General features: G+C 34.3%; 1 protein-coding gene and 1 long non-coding RNA gene across 6 annotated transcripts in view; one reads left to right on the top strand and one right to left on the bottom strand.

Annotated features, from left to right (window-relative positions):
* Positions 1-2982: 2982 nt before the first annotated feature.
* On the bottom strand, positions 2983-4888 carry LOC127956837 (uncharacterized). Of its 2 annotated transcripts, none has more exons than XR_008153649.1 (4): positions 4771-4888; positions 4498-4591; positions 3687-3704; positions 2983-3157 (listed from the first exon to the last, which is right to left on the bottom strand). It is a non-coding gene; the product is annotated as an uncharacterized LOC127956837 (long non-coding RNA). The 2 variants fall into 2 exon arrangements; XR_008153648.1 differs by having other exon boundaries at positions 4498-4565; positions 4771-4885.
* A 1926-nt stretch (positions 4889-6814) lies between these two features.
* Positions 6815-15513, top strand: part of LOC127956832 (striatin-interacting protein 1 homolog) — a 22129-nt gene continuing 13430 nt past the window's right edge. For 2 of the 4 annotated variants that reach the window (XM_052555060.1, XM_052555059.1), the window contains exons 1-5: positions 6867-7035; positions 11937-12006; positions 12296-12370; positions 14088-14222; positions 15218-15338. In XM_052555060.1, the coding sequence (XP_052411020.1) occupies positions 6919-7035; positions 11937-12006; positions 12296-12370; positions 14088-14222; positions 15218-15338 (518 nt within the window). In that variant the 5' untranslated portion in view covers positions 6867-6918. Of the gene's footprint in view, positions 7036-11936; positions 12007-12295; positions 12371-14087; positions 14223-15217; positions 15339-15513 lie in introns of all 4 variants that reach the window. The other 2 variants (XM_052555061.1, XM_052555062.1) reach the window with 2 other exon arrangements.

The raw sequence follows: 15513 nt of genomic DNA, 5'->3' as shown, positions 1-15513 counted from the left end.
TATTTTCCAAAATGTGAAACAGTGGCCCGGGCGTTTCCTATGCAAGCCTGTTTCAATCACAAAATAAACCAAATTAATTGCGACTCTTTCTCGCATTTTGGAAGTTTTTTTTTTATAAAGTAATTTTTTCCCGAAATTGCAAGATATAAACACACAACTCATCTTGCAATTCCAAAATTCTGAATTTTGCGTTTGAAATTAAATTTTTGTAATTCTGACTTTAATTCAGAAATTCTTAATTAATTCAGACTTCTTAGAAATGTGAGTTTATATCTTGCAATTATGAGTTGACATCTTTTAATTTTTTTCTCAGAAATATATTTTTACAATTCTGCATTTATATATTGCAATTATGAGTTGACATCTTTTTTTCATTTTTCAAATCGTGAACTTTTGTTTTGTCAGGATTGCAGATTTTTTTCATAATTTTCACAGGGGTATGTCATTCTTTTATCTCACAAATCTGACTTTTATTTTGTGCATATGGCATATTTATATCTCACAGCTCTGTCTTCAGAATTGTAAAATTAATTCATCTGGCAATTATGACTTTTCTCAGAATTGCAAATGATCTATCTTTAAAAAATAATTCCCACAATGAGTTTACATTAAAAATAATAATAATAATAATTTTTTAAAAAATGTTTAGGATTGTGATGATCAGATCAAGTTGTAATGACATTTTATTCTGGGTTTTCATCTTATGTATAAACTAGTAAAAAAAAAATCTTGAAGTGCATCTGCGAACTGTGAGTATATTAATTGTGCGGTTAGAAAAATAGGGCTAAATTATTTTATATGCATATGATGACTTTCTCTTGTCACATGCTTTACACGTACTGAAGTATACTTTGGGCTCTGTGGTCCCTGTTGTATGATAAATTATTACATTACAGGGACCCTTTAAACTCCACGCTGCTTACATCAACTTTAGAAAACCCTGAAGGCGTATAACGGTGTTACCTTTTCTCCCAAACATTTGCTTTTACAAACAGAAGGCAGGTTAAATGATTGTTCCTCTTAAGTTGTCGGTATGCTTTATGCTCCTCGTGTAGTTTGTGTCCAGAGAGTCTACATTAAAAAATGTAAATGTGTTGTTCCCCCACATCTCCAATAACCCTCCTGTCATGTTTGCATTTACTACTGTCTTTATCTGCTTCCACACAGTTGGTGTACGTCTTGTTCAAATGTGTTCGACCCGTTGTCTTAATTTGATTCCAGTTTTATTTGCAAGGGTACGTGTGTGTGTGTGTGTGTGTGTGTGTATGAAGGGGCTCGTGTGCACAAACAGATGCTTTGCTGCTGCTGTGTGGCAGTAGTCGGTGGTTCCAGGCCTGGGATTTTTCCGGATGCTTTTAGAACCACATGGAGCGAATTGGGATCAACACCAGCACCTGAGAATGAGCGTTGATAAAAAGAAGCTGAAACATCTGTATATTTATTGTTGTAAATCACTACAAATAAGAAAGTGTTTAATGACGAGTTGTCAACAATGTTTTAATATTGCAAGTGATGGTAGATGAGCAATAATCTGTAATCTTGAAGTACAAAAATAAAAATCACAAATGTAAACATTTTTTGCAGGCATTACCAACTGCGCTATAATTTTTCTTTTTTTGCGTCAAATCAGGTTATTTCTGAAGTAGTCTGTCATATGCATGATTGACTTGATTGTTTTTTTGTTTTTTTTCTTAAATAGCAGAAGTAATTTACAATAAAGACCACAAATCCCTGTTTTACAGGGATGTTTAAAATGTATACAAATGCTAAAAGTAGAATATTTAAGTTTTTATTTTTATATATTCATATTATGTAGTTTTGTTGTTTTTAATTTTAGTCATTTTTTTATTTAGATATTTTAGTACATCAAGTTAAACAAAATGAGAAATGTCTTAAATATTTAAAATGTTATTTATTTATTTATTTATTTATTTATTTATTTTATTTTTCAAGTAATGACATTTTTGATAGATTTTTATTGTTTTGGTTATAATATCCCTTGGTTAATTAATCATGACGTGATGAGGAGACTGTGACTGAGCGCTCAGCCTCTGCTGGCCTGTCATTTCAGGTATAATTTACAGTCTCCATCCTTTAGGAGATTTAAATACTAGCTACGGGTATCCCAGTGTGTTGATGAATTAACTTGTTAGGATGCCTTTAGGAAAGTGTCTCAAACTTGAGAGTGCCCCCCCCCCCCCCCACCCACACACACAAAAAGGTATTTTAATGCTATTCTTGGAGTGCTTAGTCACTTTGTATATTCCTGGACACTGAGGTCATGGTTTGGAGGTGTTTATTCTGGACACATGATGGTTTGAGGGGTATGTGTGTCTGCAAAGACAAGAACAGCTGCTGTTGTCACTCACACCTGCAGGTTACATGTACAAACACACTCGCTGTCAGTTATATTCACTCGGTGTTTGTGTTTATTATTTCAGTTGCATTTTTTTTGTACAGCCACTTGAAAAAGATAAATATTGCCCTGTCTACCTTAAATATTGAATAAAAATGTTTTAATAGCATTATATATTTATATATTAAATACAAAAACATTTATAAATATATATATATATATATATGTACTGAAAATTTAATTTTCACATCCCAGATAGCAAACAGTTATTGAAACTATGCTGAATCAACATCCCGTTGTCAACATTAAGTCATTGAATCAACATCGAACTCTGATGTTGATCCAACATCATTTTGCACCCTGATTTAATATTGAAACAATGTTGAAATTCTGTCCATAGATCAACGGAATTTCAATGGTATTTCAATTATCAGGAATATTGAAACAATGTTGAAATTTCAACTGAACTAAGGATCAACGTGATTTCAATGGAATTTCAATCATTTTTAAATGTTAATTTTAAATGTAATGCCATAAATTAAATAGCCTGCTTTATCTACAGCCAGGATGTTAAAAATTAATGGAACATTTAAAATCTTGTATAAAACACAGAACACACCACACTATTTAAAATCAAATTCATGTTTATTAGCCTCTTTACTCTTTATTTACACTTCATTGTCATCTGATGCCTGCATAAGTTGTCGTCCAGTCCCTCCTGCCCGGTCTGGCGCATAGCGCAGCCACTTTTGGGTGAAAATTGGGTGATGGTAGCTGTCCCCATCTGCTGAGTAAGAGCATCTAAAACAGAAGATAAAATCACAATGCAAAACAAATTTAGCATTTAAGTTAAACAGAACATATATTTGAACAAATTCAGTAGCCTAGGCCTATGATTTTTCAATGATCGGATAAGGCAATAAGTTCTCGTGTTGTAGGCTAGATCATATTTCCCCTATATTCAAAGCACTTTTCAAAACTGCCTGTTCATGGATGTATTCGAATTAAAGGGAGGCAAAAAAGATTAGCTTGCAGTGACCTCTTTCATAAGGAAAATGTATGAGGCCAATTGACTCAAAAATGTTTGTTTATTATTTTATTGGTTCAGAAGTAGTTGTTAACTCCACAAATTTAATATAAATAACTGGATACTAATTAAATAGTTAATGTAGATTAGAGTTACCATAGACAAAAGATGTTTTGACAAAATAATCATAGACAAAAACCGTTGCATTAAGTTTTTGATGAGGTTTTGGGCTGGAAAACCAATTGCAAGTGGTGCAAGTTGTTTGCAGAAATAAAATAAAATCAAAAATATTGTTTTGCTTACTTGGTGTGCAATAGTGATCTGTAAAAGAACAGAAAAGACAAAAATCTCTGTTAAAAACAGCAATTAAAATTCACAATCATACAGTGTGACTGTACTTTATACATATGTACTCAGGTAACCAATCTGTTATTAAAAATATAAAAACAAAAAATATAAACAACATAATATACAAATTAAATATACAGTGGTTTATTCTTTTCAGCTACAGTTGATGTAATAGTAGCATTCAAGAAATAAATGTAAAATATAAAAAACGAAATACACTTTAATGTAGGCCTATAAAATATACAATTCTCATTAAAGCTAATGAATTACGCCCCATTAACTGGACTCCCCCGGCCTCTCAGATCACCATACATGTTAAAGGGATTTTAATGCTAAAATATGCTATTATTTTTCACTTTCTTCCTATAGTGAATATCAAGCTACAATATATATGTTTGTCAGCTCAAATGTTTCAGTGGTAGAACTTTTGCCTTGCGTGTCAGAGGTCTGGGTTTGGGTATTAAAATGAAGTACAATAGTTGTGCAAGTACAATGCTGTATCACTTGTGACGCAAACATCCAAAAGCAAATGAAAGCCGATGAGTACAACTGATGAGTAGTTTACACTTTATAGATTAGGGGGTGCAGAAAGCTTTGTAAATTATTTATAATGTTTATTGAGATAATAGTACAATGTTGACATTTCAATGATTTATAAGTGATTAATAATATATTAACTAGTAACTATTAACCATTAAGGATTTTGTTTGATTCAGTTGTTAACTGAAGGCCCTGACTGAAACCCCAGGGTACTCAGGGTACTTACTGTCTGACAGCAGGTTCACTCAGACTCTGCTCATCATCACTGAAGAGTCCAGGAACAAAATAAGCCATCTGACACAGAGACAACAATATTTACTCTGCAGTTCCAGGTTCATTAGAAGGAAACAAGATAAAGCAGAGGTAAAATGCAGATAAAAGACAGAATAATATATATAACAACAATAATAACATATGTAATATACAAATTCTACTACTAATAATATAATCTTAAAATAACAGAATCTATATTTTTAATTTTAGGTTGAGTGTGACTTACGTTTTGATGTCAGGGACTTCTTAAAATTGGTGAAATATATTCTGAAAAAGGCATATTAATGTATTTCATGAGCTTCTTTCATGAGTTCACCTGTATTTCTAAGTCAGTATCTCCCGTCAGCCACATTTCTGAAGGGAGATACTGACTTAGAAATACAGATTTACTGAAGAAGCTCATGAAATACATTAATATGCCTTTTTCAGAATATATTTCACCAATTTTCTTTTCAAAAATCTTGGAGTTTCACTTTGTTCTGTATAGTTTCTTTCTGTCCTCCTGAAATCACAGAACAATTTGTATTAATATCTGTTTATCATGAAATATAAACACTCATGTAAACTTGTTTTCAGCCGATTAACGTTACACTCTCAGTGTAAGTGACGTCATCGATTCAGTAAATCAGCCTTTTCCAAAAAAAACACTGGCAAATCACCAGCAAAACATTCACAGAGCCATCAAAATATCTCATACACACACGAAGATTTGATGAAAAGCCCAGAGTTTCATCAACAAGAGCTCAAAATTAGCCTAACGTTACCTGAAAACTGCTAAGACGCTAACGGACTTTTTCGAAGACATTAAACCATTTCTATAAAATAAATTTAATTGAAACATGTCAATAACAAGTAAGAAACTTGTCAGAAACATTTGTATATCATATTTGTGTGATTTTAGCGACTAAACTTACCTAAAACAGCGTCAACCGCAGCGAGAGACGGAGATTACTGCTTGCCAGTAACGGTTTTTGTGTTGACGCCCCGTTTCCATGGCAACTCTGCTCCCCGCTCGCGCAGAACTCAGCGCACACACAGCATTCACACAAACAAACATCTCGAGTTAAAACATTACATTTATAATGTACAGCCTCATTCAATAATCACTCACTATAGAGACGGATTCTTTCTGGCAGCCTGTAAAAGAGTGAAAAACACGCGAAAAAGCAGTCAGGACTTCTCTTTAATAAACCGCTTTTACATTTTCCCTCCGAGAAACTGCTGGAAACTCAAGGCTTTAACATTAATTTACCTTGACCGTTGTCTAAACAAGTTAACGGTAACATTATTTGAAAATGAGCCAGTCTCTTCAGCTGCCCACAGACTGTATAAAAACACACCGCGTGCCTGTGCTGTCTGGATTCATATCGAACATTAAGCAAGCTTACCTGTACGCTTGTGCCAAGGGTCCACAAACGAGCTGTGTCCGGTGCAGTACGTTGGGTATACCACCCGTTGATCTCCCGGTCAACCAAAAATCGATGGATTTTCAATCATATTTCCCGGTCAACTATATTTCGATGCATTTTCAATCATATTTCCTGGTCAACTATATTTCGATGCATTTTCTATCATATTTCCCGGTCAACTATATTTCGATGACTTTTCAACAACCGCATCGTTTCTCTGTCCACTATAAATCAATTACTTTTCAACACATTCAGGGATCACCCGGTAACCAAATATCAATGCTTAATCAATCATAAAGATAACTATAGATCAATGTTGTTCCAATATTGTTGCCATCAACATTAATAACATCAGGTTTTCATCGATATGATAATGTTGATTCAACATTTATTTTGCATTGAAATTTCAATATCAACCATAATGATGATTCAGATGGAAAAACAATGTTTATTCAATGTTGGCTTGCTGTCTGGGATGTAATTTTTTTTATAAATAAGCTGGAATTTCATGTAAAGTAATATAAATTAAGACAGTAAGGGTATGATTTTATGTGATTTTAATATGACATCAACTATAATTAATCATTTTATTTTCATTTTTATTTATTTTATAAAAACAGCCCCAAAAGCTGTATTGCAGTGATAGCACACTCCCATATAAAATCAGAATATTACAGTTCATTATTACATTATTATTAAGCAATTAAAATGAACATGTATTACATTTCTTACAATTATTATGAGAGTAATACAGGCAATTGACATGTAATTGCACCCGCATATTCGTGTTCATACGCGGTGTGGGAGTGGCTTATGTCAAACCACGCCCTCATCAGCGTGCAGCAGCCAATCAGCGGCGGGGACGGGTATTATTCTGAACTTAGAGTTCAGCTGCGTCTGCTCCAGTGTGACTGTGACAGTGTGTTTCTGACCGTGCGGCGAGCAGAAGGTCCAAACCCTGACAGATGCAGCAGCAGACCGACGACATGGAGGTACCTTTACTTAATGATTCTAACAGTAACAGACAGAAGTCTCAGGCTCAAGAGAGAGATGGGTTCAGCCATCAGCAGAAGGATTCGGAGGTAATCCGAACACACTGACAGTTTGCAGGGGTAGAGGGGTGTGTGTGTGTCTATATGTATGTGTATGTAAGGTGGCTTGTTGCTGGGGGCTTTAAATGCATCGAGTTGTTATTTTAGAAACATGCATGGCGCTAAAAATACCTTGTCTTTAGGAATTTGATCCAGTGTGACCTGCTGATGGGTTTCTAGAGGATAGAAATATGCGTTTGATGTGCATGCATGCGAAGGGTAAAAATGAAGGATGCATTTGTTTCTGTCTTGATTTCCCACTTCTTGCACAGTATATGGATATATATGCACATGCGCATATAAAATGCTGAGCATGTATGCACTTGGCTCATTTTATTTACATGCGTATTCCTCACATTAACCCGTCAATGTCAGTAGACACACATTCCTATGCATTAAAATACGTATTCAAACCCAGTTATTTATTAAGCTTGATATCAGCCTGATATTATGGAATATACATTGTCATATTGGGGGATAAGAGGGTCATCTATCTATCTATCTATCTATCTATCTATCTATCTATCTATCTATCTATCTATCTATCTATCTATCTATCTATCTATCTATCTATCTATCTATCTATCTATCTATCTATCTATCTTGTCTGTCTCTATTCATCCATGAATGAACTGAACTGGAGTGGCAAAGACTGCAGTGCATACTATTATGTGCTCATTGCTCTCTCAAAAATATGAACTTATTATTTATTTAGTCATTAAAAATAAAAGCAAGCAAATGCATATTTAATTCTCTTCTTGGCACAGCGCAGCTCAAATTAAGTCTTCAAGGACAGTAACACATATTGTGCTGAGAATATGTCCATCCTAGTGAAGTTAATGAATTCCTCAACCATGATCGTTGAGCATATTGAGTGTTTTTCTTTCTTTCTTTTTTTTAGAGGAATTAGAGCGTGTTTTCCTCCTGCAGCAGATTTCTTTCTAAGACAGTGATGGGGAGGGGAGGTGGATTGAATGTACACAAAATGAGTCAAAATGTAGTTCATGGCTGGAGTGTATGGCCAGGAGTGAAACTCGAAGGTCAGATATGTGAGTGATCTGCCATTGAAGCAGAATATACTGAATGTGAATCTCTGTGCTTGGTCTTTTGGTATGTGCATGGTGATGAATTATTGAATCTGGCTGCATTTAACGAGTAATGAATATTAAATGCTGAATTTTGACTGATATTTTAGTATTTGGTCCAGTAGCTAAGTTTTGCCCTGTTTTGAGCTTTGAGCTTTACAGATTATTCCTGTTCGTTTCATAGGATAGAAAATACTTCAACTCTTGTTCAGTTGCAATGGTTTGTTTGGGCTTCGAGCTGAACTTTGGACTTTAGATTTGAATTTAAATTTGATGTGAACTCTATAATGTATGGAAAAATGAAATGTTAAGCCTGACATATTAAATAATACTCAGAGAAATCATGCTTTTTATCATGCTTATATGGCTCATGTATATGATACCGAAGAATATAGCTTACAACAAACTGAGCATAAATATGCAATTTGGTGTAGTTGCTGATATTTATTATGGCCAAAAAGTAAGCTGTAATTCTGATAGCTTGTAAATTAAGGAGATCTATATAATGGTATAGCAGACTGTTTACATGAAATGCATATCAGTTGTCACTCTTTGTGCATTGTCACATTTAGTAAGATGATATTTAAAAGCTTAATTTTATGATCAACGTTCTGTACTTTTTATTGTGGGGGCAAAACATATGGCGAATATAATGATGACTGAGAAACAAATAAATGCCTCTCAAAAGCCTGATGGATCATATTTGATACTCACATTTTAACATGATTTTTCTAAAAATGATATATGGATAATCAAGTAAACCTAAGTTGCTTCAGTTCAGTATGCATTCATCTTGCATAATACTAACAATTTAAAAGTTATTCTTTCAGTTGCTTTATAAAAATTGATAAAGATTCAAAGGAAAAAAGACACATGAATCATGACCTGAAGGGGGAGTTTTTACAATTATATTTAAAGGCCCTTTATTTGATAAAAAATATGAACAGTTCGATTGCAAAATGCATGTAGTAGCTTACAACAGATTTTTTAGTACAGATGTAATCATGTTGATGGTTTAGAGTCCTTAGAAATTTGCTGATCAAATATGTGACCCTGGAGCACAAAACCAGTCTTAAGCCGCTGGAATATATTTTCAGCAATAGCCAAAAAAACAAAAAAACATTGTATGGGTCAAAATGATCAAATTTTCTTTTATGCCAAACATCATTAGGATGTTAAGTAAAGATCATGTTCCATGAAGATACTTTGTAAACTTCCTACCGTAAATATATTAAAACTTCATTTTTGATTAGTAAAATGCATTGCTAAGAATTCATTTGGACAACTTTAAAGGTGATTTTCTCAGTATTTAGATTTTTTTTGCACCGTCAGATTCCAGATTTTCAAATGGTTGTATCTCGGCCAAACATTCGTCCCACCTTAACAAACCATAGATCAAAGGAAAGCTTATCAATTTAAATCAAAATTGTAAAAAAATTTACTCTTATGACTGTTTTTTTTTTTTTTGGTCCAGGATCACATATGATAGTAAGCTCTCATAATGAATCGCTCATGGTTCATTAGACTCCACCACTGAGTCAGTTTCTTCAGTGTATGACGTGTGTGTGTGTGTGTGTGTGTGTGTGTGTGTGTGTGTGTGTGAGTAATCAGTGTCATGATTCACGGCAGAAATGTGTATTCTGTTTACAGGAAGTTGTTCTAGTTTATAAATATCATAGTTTGCCTTTGTATCAGATGTTTCGGCCCTTGACCTGCCCTTCTTCTCTAAAAGCATCAGTATCTGGTGCTGGTTTGGACCAGACGTGAGTGTTCTGCTTCTGGGAGATCAGAGTGGGAGTAACCTTTAAGGAAGGTGTGGGAAAAGCTGTCAGAAGGAAAGCCCATCTCTCTCTCTCTCTCTCTCTCACTCCCACACAGCTCTCAGTTAGAGCTTCCCACCATGAGAATCAATGCCATCTGCTTCTGAGGACCAAAATAAAATGCTTCTGACTGTGCCACACATGCATGTCTGTGAGTTAGGAGGGAGAGAGAGACTGAGAGAGGAGGGTAAATCATTAGTTTAGTGTGCACATGCATTATGCATTAAGTATGTGCATTATGATGAGAATGAGCATGTATAATTTTCTCACATTCATTACACAATGTATTTTTTGCCCATAAACCATATACAGTGCTAAAAAAAATTATTGCACGATGGTGCAAAATACAGGGAGATACTGCAAGAAAGCTGCCTGCTGAAACGGCTTGAGAGAAAGTCTAACAGAACAGTGAGGCTGAATTAAGGTGAATGTCCTACAGAAGTGCTTCATCTGTAAATGAAGAAGCACTTGAGCAAGAGAACCTGGTCCTCAGGGGGAATGAAGAAAGTTCATCTTACGTAATTTATTCTTCAACTGACAGCACAGAGCATGTTCCCCAGATGTTAATTGGGCTGCAATTAAATCAAAACGCCTCAGAGGACCTGCCACTTCTTCAATTCAGGCAGACTGTGAAAGAAAAGTCTCAAGGTTTAAGAGACTGTTTAGAGATATAAGCGTATATAGTAGATCAGCACTGATGTTTTGAAACCATTAACACTACATTTGAGTGTGAATGTTCACAGTTTAGTAGCTCTTTAAGAGAGTCGGCTAAAAGACATGTTGCTATTCTTTAACATAAGTGACTTGGCAAACAGTCAGCAGTCGTTTATGCAGCAAATATCCTTTGAGGTGGACACACACTGGAAACCAGTGTTACAGTGACACGCTGTGGGTCAGTAAAAAAACTGTGGAATTTACAGTAAAAAGTTGCCAGTCTAGAACTTTGTTATAGAAAGAACAATAATTAATGGGCATTTGTTTATCCACATGCAGCGTAAAAAGCTAATATACATACTGTAACTGATAACAAAATACTAAGAAACTTAATTATTTACATTAAAAACTGTCATATTAAATAATGGGGAATGGTAGTTGAAAGTTTTTAATTGTAAATTATAAGATGACTTGTTGTTTTCACTTTTAAAAAAGTGCTAATTTTATAGTATTTTACTGTACAATTACACAAACTGTCCTGTCAAATTTCTTACAGTGTTTTTGTATATAATAAGGATTTTCTGTTAACCAGTTATCAAGATTTTACAGTAACATTTCATTGTCTTTTTAATATTATAATGAGCATTTTTACAATTAAAATGAAATTTTTTACAGTGCACCCCATCAGGGAATTCTAGGACTGTCAATTTGCTATTTATGGCCTCTTCTTCGTTTTTACAGTATTTTACTGTAAAATGACATGAAATGTCTCATTAGAGTTACAAAGTTAATGTTAAAATTAATTTTTTAGTATATTACAGAACCTGCTAACTGCATTTTTAAAATAATTACTTTTCAATACCCTTTTTGTGTATACATGTATGTATACTTATATATATCATACTTAGCAGTGAACCGTTACGTATTATCCCAAAAAGCATGTACAGATGCAAACTTACAAAATCTCAAAAATACAGCATCAAGTTACTCTAGACTTGTTATTTTCAGTGTATTATAATTTGAGATGCATTCATCCTAACTTCACATATTATTTTAGAGTGAATGTGTATGTGTAATTTCCGAGCGCATGTGGGGTACTGTGGTGATCGCAATGACATATTATTGCCACCCATATTTTCTCTACATTTCCCAAGTTATTGTCCTTGAAGTACTAGAAAAGTGTGACCTGGCTGAATTTGCATAATTATCGGAAAATCACGTGCTGCAGAAATGGTGGAAAGACCTGAAATGCAGTCGGCAAGTGCTCCAGGATGTTAGACATGTGACACTTTCTGTTGTGGCAGTGCAGTTATTATTTGCCTCTGATCTACAGGGGTCCATGGAGTCCCCAAACCTGGAGTTTGAATATGGAGACATGGACAACTTCACTGTTGAGCTCTCAGGTGGGTCTCACACACACACACACACACACACACACACACAAACATATCTAGGGATGAAAAAACACTGAAATTGGGTGAACAAAACTTTGTGGAAGTAGCGCAAGAACTCCGATCTGTTCAACCATAGATTTTTTAATAAAATTAATTTAAATTCATAGAAGATTAGATGTGCATATTTACTGATGTCATTTTTATGTTGCAACATGTAACATGCAACGTGCCAGTTGATGTTTAATGAGTATGAAAAACCAATGTCATGTGCTTGTCCTTCTGTCTCTTTCTCACAAAGAGCTGTACAGCTACACAGAGGAACCAGAGTTCAGTCTAAACAGGGATTACTTTGAGGAAGACTTCAAGAACCATGGTAATGTAGCCTCCAGTGCTGGATTACAACATAATACATATTTTCATAATTAGTACTTTTGGTATTAATTTCCAGTATAAATCTTAAAACATACTTCAAATAGAATAAATTCACTTCAGAAATTTTTTTCAGAAAATAGGTTTCTAAGATTTGTTTTGTAGAGCATAACCTCTCAAAATTTTGTATGAATATTTAGAATAAGAGAAAAAATGACAATTGGAGTAAGAAAAAAAATGAATTCTTAAATGAAAAATACTTTATTAAATATATGTACTCTACAAACAATTTATTGTGATCCAACAGTTTAGCTTTTTTAATTTAAAGCATGTTTGGATATTGTTTTGTATAAATATGTATATGTGCAGTGCCTCTTCACCCAACACATAACTATAGTGCTTAAGAGCTGTTGAGTTTGTGCTGGGATTGCATTGTGTTTAAGAGTGAGCAATTGCTTGGAGTCCTGGAACAGAGAGACGGCTGATTAACTGAACGCTCCCGGGTATAACATTTCCACCTGCGTCTGAGAGAGAACAGAAATAAACCATCAGCAAAGTTGCACAGTTCTCTTTCTGTGTGAAAAGGAGAACTCTAATGAATGTTTATGTGGTTCCAGTGTGTGTTTGTGTGTGTGTATAGCCTCAGGCTTTACCCTGTCTGCTGTGTGCACATCTCCTAGCCAGACCTCTCGCTCTCTCCGTGTGTTTGCCATGCCACTGCAGCTCTACTAAATGGAGAAAAGCCAAGAGGCTTTTGCATGTTTGTGTGCGTTGATTGTGAAGCAACTGCAAATCACATGTTTACAAGTTTGCTGCCATCCAAAGGGTTCCTATTTTTTTTAGCTAATTTTCCCCTGGTGTCCATTTCTAATGTAACACTGTAATTTTTCACTGTCTCTTAGGCTCTCAGATTTTATGCTGCTGTGCCTTTTTAAAGAAATAGTTCACCCAAAAATGTATATTTGCTTAAAATGTACTCATCATAAGGCCATCCTAATGGATTATTTGTGGGTTATTGTGATGCTTTTTAGCTGTTTGAACTCTTCATTCTGACGGCACCCATTCATTGCAGAGAATCCGTTGGTGAGCCAGTGATGTTATGCTACATTTCTCCAAATTTGTTTTGTTGAACAAACTAACTCATCAATATCTTGGATGGCCTGAGGTTGAGTTCATTTTCAGTTTTGGGTAAACTCTTCCTTTAAAGATGTGTTGTGTTTGTATATATAAACTCTTCACATTGAAATGATAAATGTACACAAGCAAATGTTTCAAGATCTTACAGATCAGATCAGATCAGAAGATCAAGGAAATTCTGATTCCTCATGATGTGACTTTAATAAAAGCATCAGTCCCGTAATAATTCCAATGTCAAGCCTTCAGCGTCAGATGAATATGACCTCAGAATTTAATTTTACACATGGCTTCCACTGAAAAGACTTGAGGCTTTACAGCAGAAATCTTCACAAACTCTCAAAGCCTATGCCAGGTACCAATATTCAGACTCCGGGGGAGGTTTGTACAGTAATTTGCATTCATAAGTCCCCCACTCATGCACGTGGTTCACTGAGAGGTCAGTGAGGTGATTGAGTGTGTCACGGGTATTTGAGCAACACAAATCCTGACTAATCTTTCTCACGTGTGAAAAGTGAAACCAGTTGAAGAATGGCAAAAATGATATACAAGGCCAGAGGTATAATTCTTCTGTGCTCTGCTCTCAGTGAAAGGTCGGAGGTGGATGGAGTTGAGTATGGAGGAGCAGAGGGTGTATGTCATGAGACTGCTGGACGCTCTGGAGGTCACCGATCGAGACAAGAGGCTCAAAGTGGCCCGAGCCATCCTCTATTTGGCACAAGGTATAAATATAGCACATAAAACCACAATTCAGTGGGTGAATCTCACGAAACTAGTCAACAACAGATTTCAGATTTCGACCCCCAAATCAAAGGAAGAAAACAATGAAATCTATTAGAGAAATTAAATGTATTTTAGGATCACTAAGATATTTTATTGCTGCATTTGTTCTCTATAATTTATTACATTTCAAGAATTATTATGCACATTTCCCCTAGTTTTCATTGCATTAATAATGATGTATTATTTAATTTTGTAATTTTTTAGAACTGCCCTTAATTTATGCATGTTTATCTTTTTAATAATAATTCTGTATTGCAGTGTTTGTTATTAGTAAACGTTAAAAATATTTAAAACTATAAAATATTAAAATTGCTCTAATGAGAATTTTCACTGTGCATTATGGAAATGAGAATTTGGACATTAAAGTACTTAAGTGGCATGAAAATAATGTGTTTTCTTAAGAAAATTTTTATTTCTTATTTTCTTTCTTTCTTTAATGGCCCATTATTTATTTTGTCATTTTAATTTGCAGTAAAAAAAATGTTGCAGTTTTTTTGGGAAAAAAATATTTTAAAAAGATAGAAATATATAAAACAATAAAATATACTATTTCAAAAATTTGAATTATTATTGATTGTGTATTTGGACTTTAATAATTGGCATGAAGATAATGTTATTTCTTAAGAAAAACATATATATATAATTTTTTTTTTTAATGTATTTATTTTTACTTTAATTTATGCATATTTAAATTGATTTTATAAGATATAAAGTATTGAAATATTTGTTTTTAGTAAAAAAAAAAAAAAATATATATATAAAAAAGTGAAACAATAAAATATGAAACATTGAGCATTATGGTAATTTGAATTTGGACATGCAGAATTGGCATGAATTATTGTTGTTTTTTTACTTTTTATTATTGGTCCTTAAAATAGTCTTTCCTTAAGCAAATGATAATTTGTTAATTTGTCTTGTTCTTCTGTGTATTCAGGTGTGTTTGATGAGTGCGACACAGAAGCTGATGTCCTCTACTGGTCCAGACACAACGTCTTCCTCCTTTACGACATGGGCATCTTCACGGCTCTGCTGGAGCTCCTCAGCATGGAGATCGAGTAAGTGTCTTAATTTCCCAAAATGCCTCAGTCTCTGTGTGGAGATCTTTGACAGAGGACAGACGGATCTTCTGCCGGCGAAGGGTGAGATACTGAAAGAGACAGACAGAGACTGAATCTCCAACGGAGGAAGTGTTTAACAGTGCTGCTATTTTTACTCTCCTTCTCCTGTGGG

This window comes from Carassius gibelio, chromosome B4, assembly GCF_023724105.1.
Source record: "Carassius gibelio isolate Cgi1373 ecotype wild population from Czech Republic chromosome B4, carGib1.2-hapl.c, whole genome shotgun sequence".
In the NCBI taxonomy this organism is placed as follows: domain Eukaryota; kingdom Metazoa; phylum Chordata; class Actinopteri; order Cypriniformes; family Cyprinidae; genus Carassius; species Carassius gibelio.
This window is presented reverse-complemented; position numbering and strand designations above follow the sequence as displayed.